Source organism: Elaeis guineensis, chromosome 11 (genome assembly GCF_000442705.2).
Source record: "Elaeis guineensis isolate ETL-2024a chromosome 11, EG11, whole genome shotgun sequence".
NCBI classification, from domain to species: Eukaryota; Viridiplantae; Streptophyta; class Magnoliopsida; order Arecales; family Arecaceae; genus Elaeis; species Elaeis guineensis.
In genome coordinates, this window is record NC_026003.2 from 109,538,966 (window position 1) to 109,545,774 (window position 6,809).

Consider the following 6,809-nt stretch of genomic DNA (forward strand, 5'->3'; position numbering starts at 1 on the left):
GAAGACTCCCGCAGGGAGTCTTCTTCCACTGCTGACGACTCCTAATCCGAGTCAGAAAGCCCATCAGAGAGGAGTCAAACTCCTCCCCTCCGGCTCTATTTAAGGAGAAGACCCTTCTCCCTTCCTCCCACCAAAGAATCTCGGAGCGAAACGGCGAGGATTACCAGAAATCGCTCGCAGAAGCCGTCACCATGCTCATCTTGATTTCTCGTCGAAGAGGTCATCGGAGCTCGAGGTAAGCCATAATTTCTCTTTCTCTCTTCTCTCCCTTCCTTCCCTTGCCTGTATGCACGATCGTCGGCGACCGGAGTCGTTAGATTTTGCTTAGGAGGACAACCCCTGTTCTGTCCCTTTTATTCTTGATTTTTCGGCACCGGTGGTCACCATCGACCGTCGATTTTGGTTCCTCTGGACCTCACCGTCGACGACCTCCTACCGTCGGCCACCACCGTGCTGACTGTGGCCCTGGTCGGTCGGTCAATGGGGGGGACCATTCGGTCCCCTATTTCACCCAAAGAGGGCTACGGGAAGAAGAAGGAAGAAAAAGAAAAAGAGAAAAGAAAAAGGAAAGAAAAAAAAAAAAAGAAAAAAAATAAATAAATAATAAAATAAAAATGAGAGAGAGTTTCTCTCTCTTCCTTCAATCTGAATCCTTGCTTTCTCTCTCTAAAATATTTTACTTTCTCTCTCTAGATTTTTTTCTCTCTAGATTGTTTCTCTCTCTTGATGGATTTCTCTCTCCAAAGTTATCCTTCTAAGATTAGCATAGTGAAAGACTTCATTTTGATGATTTTGATCAAGTTTAATGAAGAGTTCAATCCCAAGTGGGATTTTGATTTAGGATTTGTTAGATTTAATTTTGAATTAAAATTAATATAAAAATATAATTTTGGATAATAGGCACCGAAGAATCTTCAGAGGTTAATCGATCTATTTGTTCAGTGGTCTGTGAAAAATAAGTAATGAATCATCTTTTTAAGATATTTTATATTTATTCTAAAAATAAATAATTATTCTTTGAGATTATGCATGATTTATGAAATTGTGTTTTGAAAGAAAAGTGCTTTTAAAACATTATGGTTCATCGATTATGCATATGTTCAGTGAGAATTATGGTATGTTATGATACAAAAGTATTTTGATACAGATCGAATTTATACTCTCAGTCTAACTATATGTCAGTGGATCCTGTCAATGGGGATCATACGTTGATATTTAATGGACCCTGCCAGTGAAGATTGTGCGCTGGTGTTTATTGGACCTTGCCAATGGGGGTTAAATATTGGTCATAGTCGAGACTGTTGAGTTATGAATGTTTTGATTTGAATCATTTTTATAATTATATTATATATGAATATTTGAAAAGATTGAATTTACATTGAATTAGCATGAAATATATTTTTATATTTATTCATAGCATTGTTCTTGAAAATTATATAAATATCTAAAATATCTAGTTGAGATATTTGTTACTTACTGAGCTGTCTAGCTCATTATCTTTCTTTTTATTTTTCAGATTCAGATAATTAATTGCGAGTGTGGAAAATAATATTGGGACAGAGCTTTTAGAAGCGAGATTTAGTATTGTTAACTTTATTGAAGTTAGATCTATTTTTAATAGAACTTTATTGGATATAAGACATTTGATTTAGTTATTTGAATTAAAATTGAATAATAATTATTTGAATTTTATTCCGCTGTGATGCATTGATATCGTGATGAGATGCCTTGTATACTTGTGGAGAGAGTTCTTCATAAGTATGCGGCGGTTGCCACGACTTTGGACTCGCGATCTCAGATCGAAGGCGTGACAGCATATTATCAAACAAAACAGAATTACCAATTCAACATAGAATATAATTTATAAGTTTACATTTTTAGAAATCAAACATAGAAATAGAATTACGATTCAACATAGAACATATAAACAATCAAAATAATTTTATGTATATTATCAACCAAAATAGAATTATAAATATATATATATTCGAGTATGGGTTCAGATATTACCTATATCCGTAAGTTCGGATCAGATTCGGATTCGAATTTGAATAGAAAACAGTACTATCCATATACTATTCATATCCGTGCTATAATTTTTGGATTTTAACCGGATTTAGATAGGATGTATATCCATTGGATCGGATCGATTTTATTATCCCTAAGATAAAATGATTTTATGAATTACATGATGACTTTAGCTTGCCTATAGATAATAGTATCCAAGTACACTCGGACATCACATACCGTTCCATTAGAGAGATTATTTCCTATGTGCACCATATGGCCGTGCACACTATACCGATCACAACTGCTCTTTCCCATGAGACTTATTCATCTGGCATGTAACATGATGCAGTGCTGTAAAAACAAACGGTTGTCGTCGGTAGCATGCAAAGCCATGTAGTGCATGCAGTGTAGAGGATAATTTCCCGTTCCATAGGGCATATCAAGGCCCAAGAATTCACTATCGTGGAGATTTGCGCCAACCCAACCAATAAATCACACTCGAAGCGCACTTCAAGCATGCCATTCCCACCATCATTCCCGTCAGCCCCTGCGCCGCATTCTCTCCGGAAAAGAAGAGCAGGCTTGCCCGAAGCCATCCATGACAAAACGCTTTTATGCCCCCTCTTCCTCCCATTAATCAATTCCCAAACAACCGAAGCACCCAAAGGGCTTTTATTCGCCCACTGTCCCACTAATCAATTACTAAAGAACGTAAACACGTGACCCCCCAATCTAGCCCCCTCCACCAGCGACAATTCTCCTTTACTAAAGTAATCCTAACACACATTCCACCCTCATCATCATAGTTCCCAAATCCACCAACCCATACTCCCCTTGCTCCCAACCAGAGGTCAGCCATAGTAGTATATTAATGTCCAACTTATAAGCCTTTTCTTCCATAATCCAGAGCCATAAACTAAATGGAATTTGTTAAGAAACAAGGATCTCAACTGTTCTCCATTCTTTCTCTGCCAAAGGTTTCCCATTTCCCTGGTTCCTATACTTTCTGGTCTTCCCTCTTGCCTTTATATGCCGGAAAAGGTGACAGAATGAAAGCCCTCAACGTGTTTTCCAGTGGAACAGAACCAATGTTCTCCTAACTTCTGATCAAACTGCAGAAAAATTCATTCCTTTCTTTCTTTCTTGCCCACTGTCCAATGTCTCGCCCTTCCAAACCTCATCTCCTCCTCCTCCTCCTCCCATCTCTAATCATGTTTCCACCCCCTTCACATCAAACCCAATACCCTCGCCTAATTGACCGCATCGTAAGAGACTCCGCCTTCCAATCCTACCGCACCAAGCACCACAAGAAGACGGCCATCCTTTATAAGCTGTTGCTCCCACCAAGCCTCTCCGGAGTCGCCGCAGAAACCGTTCGGTACCGAGCTGGCAGCCTTAAAAGATACGGAGCAGCCATCAGAGAATTCCGGGTCCCCCCTGGTGTCTTCGTTCACCCCTACGTCGAAAGGCTCATTGTTGTGCGCCAAAACTTGGGCAACCTCTCCTCTATTTATAGCGGCCACGGAAATATATCTGGCTTCCAGCTCGTCTCTCCTGTCCTGGGCCTTCTCTTCTACAATGCAACCAGTCTCCATAGCTCTTCCTCCAAGAACTTATCCGAGCTCAAGGTCTTGGTTGCTAGAAAATCCATTACAATAAATTTTTCCCGAGTTGTCGGAGACTTGCGGCGTCTGAGACCACTCTGTGCAGTGTTTAAGTTGGATGGCAATGTAAGCTTATCGAATCAAACGGCGAGTAACATCTGTGTCTCACGGGAGCAAGGCCACTTTGCTCTGGTGGTGGAGTCTAGTAAGAGTACCGATGGTGTAGAGAAGGAGGTGAAAGTGAGTAAATGGAAGGTTGTGGTGGTGAGTGTAGCGGCGGGTGTCTTCGGAGCTGTGCTTCTGGGGTTGATCGTGGTGGCGGTGGCGAGTGCGAGGAGGAAGAGGTATCAGAAGGAGGAGATGGAGCGGAGGGCATACGAGGAGGAGGCGCTGCAGATCTCCATGGTAGGGCATGTGAGGACGCCCGCTGCCGCGGTGGTCCGGACCGTGCCCACGCTGGAGAACAACTAGGCACTGGTAATTAATCGAGGCTGAGAAGGAGAGTCTTCGTTGGAGCAAGGATCCCCTGTGGTGCACGCACGGTACCGTAGGATGCGGTGCACCCATGGATGGCATCTATCACACGATGGATGGCCGTACATGAGCACAGATTACGCGATGCACGCCATGCACATTGTTTGATGGCCATCCATCCTGTGATGAGGACACCACATTCTCAAGTGCCATCTACGCTCTCAACAGGGCATTCATCAAAAGAGTTCAAGCTTGATGGTTATCAATTATATATGTATCTGTTGACCATCCTTGGAAAAATTCCTTGTATAATAGTTTATCTCTTCTCAGTATTTTGAGAAGTAGTTTTGATTCTTTGATAAGACAAAGGTAATGCAGTGAATCGAATCCTGAAATTGGATTTCCAGGGGCATGAGCCATTGCCTATTGGCAATTCATCAGATAAGCACTGGTGGGAGTTGGTAGGCAAGGGTTGCTAAGAATGATTCCTTGGACTGATCTTTCGAGGACAAGGAGAGGTAACATCGTTGTGTTTTTTCTCATTGTTTTATTTAGAATTTTTTAGTCCTTGTGTTTGGGCCATGGTATGCTTGCATTTGTTTAATAAACAATGAAAGTAGAGTGCCCCAGGCAAAAGGTAGACTCTGCATGGTCGGGCAGCATACTGATGATTGTGTTTGGAGTTCGGTCTACCATTTGATTCTTGGAGGAGGATTTATCCAGATTTAAGAGAGTTGTATTGTGGTACAGCAAGAGAATGGCTTCTTGATAGGCTAACAAAACATTAAGAAAAAAATAATTAACAACCATGGTTGTGAACTGAAAATTATGAACCCTACTCATTAGAATCATCTCCAGTATAAATAATATTTAAGCATAGTGTGAAAATGACCACACGCTTAGCTTTTTAAATAAATCACCACCATATAAGTTCTCTCTTCAATTTTTCCTTGTTCTTTACATTTTTTTTTCGGTGCAATACTCTGTCCAACTATCTTTTGTTATTATATCGAGTAGCTTTATGAGAGTACAATTAATGCAACCAAGCAACTCCATTTCTTCAGATATTTCTAAGCTATCTTTCTACAAAAAATGATCTTGTATATTTTGTTTTGCTTCATCTTCCTTTTTCTTTTTCTTTTTCTTTTTTTGCTGAGTTTCATGTCTCTTTTAACTCATGCCAATAAAATCAACTTCTGGCAATTTTACCAACCAAGTTCTATATTAATATAAAACTCTCCTTAGATAGTTCATTGTTTAGCAAAATCGTATATTTTTGTACGTGAAAATGAGGATCCTAGTGTGTTGTCAAGACCTTTTTTCTCAGCTTCAGCTTGAATAAGCCAAGCTTAAGCACCAATCATTACGCTGCATGGGGCTCGTGGGGAGATGATAGAATTAGCTAGAACGTATGCCCACAGACCTACAAACATGGGCCAAGCCCAATATCATGTCAGATGGTACAATGATTAACGTAAAAGCATGCACCTGGCTTGCTTTGCCGCTCTCTTGTAAGTTGCGGAGGAAACTGGGCAGGTCAACTCGAACCCAACCCAAAGATCAATATGGCTTGGGCATGGCCTAGGTTGGATTCTGTTATAGTAATAAAAAGATATTTTTAATTTCATATTGATTATGAGTCAAAAAGAAATATCATCTATATGGATTGAAACATTCTCTGTCACATGAGATGCTTTTTAAAGAATCTTTTAAAGAGCAAAATCGTAAAACTCTAAATGACTAAGGCCCACTGAAGTCTAAAGATGATCATAAGCCAAGCGGATAATACTTCACATATACGGATTTGATCCTTGACTGCAACATTGGCGCTGTCCGAGGAGCTATGTTGTGGTAGTGAGAAGGACATCTTTAGTCCTACATCGGTTACGAGTCAAGAAGGAGTAGTGGGAAGGACATCTTTAGTCCCGCATCGGTTATGAGTCAAGAAGGGGTATGACTTATATGGATTGAAATCTTCTCTCCCACAAAGCATCTTTTAAAGGATAAAACTGTGAGGCTCTAAATGATTGCAAAATCGTGAGGCTCACCAAAGCCCACTGAAACCTAAGATCCACTGAAGCCTAAAGATGGTCATGAGCCAAAACGGATAATATCTCACGTATGCGGGCGCAGAGTCAATCCAGTTGTCACGCCCCCGACCCGATATTAGAATCGAGGGTCATGGCAACCGCCGCATACTCATAGAATACTTTTCCCATAAGCACGCAAGGCATCTCATCATGATATCTTACACATAAAGTTAAATAATTTTTTTCAATTTTTAACAATCAAACCTTAGTTCAAATAACAAATCAAAACTCAGTGTCCAAAAGAAAAACAATTGTCTGACAAAGTCAACACTAAAAAAAATAAAAGTCTTGAATCAATTCTGAGAAAATCCTAAATAATTGAGCTAACTCCATCTCTAATCGCTCTCTCAACCGAAATCCTACATCACGCTAATTTTCTGGATCTGTAACAAAAACATAAAACTCATCATGAGCTAAATAGCCCAGTAAGCAGTGTATACCTTTAACTGAATAAATCAGGCAAATAATACTATACATATCGATTTACTTATAATAACAAAATCAATATGTAATTTCAAGAAATCATAATCATACTATCAATCATATATAAAATTCAATTCATCATAATTTCAAATTATGCTTTTCATCTTTAATTCATCAATTTCTTAAGTTCTTCTTACCAACCATGACT

At 39.7% G+C, this 6,809-nt stretch overlaps 1 protein-coding gene across 1 annotated transcript; it reads left to right on the plus strand.

Moving 5' to 3' along the window:
• Positions 1-3,167: 3,167 nt before the first annotated feature.
• Positions 3,168-4,085, plus strand: LOC105054370 (uncharacterized). The gene has a single exon (XM_010935860.2). It carries the CDS (start codon positions 3,168-3,170, stop codon positions 4,083-4,085), a length of 918 nt encoding a protein of 305 aa, XP_010934162.2.
• Positions 4,086-6,809: the final 2,724 nt, after the last annotated feature.

Coding starts and splice junctions, on each gene's coding strand:
- LOC105054370 (XM_010935860.2), top strand. CDS start 3,168: ATGTCTCGCCCTTCCAAACCTCATCTCCTCCTCCTCCTCCTCCCATCT.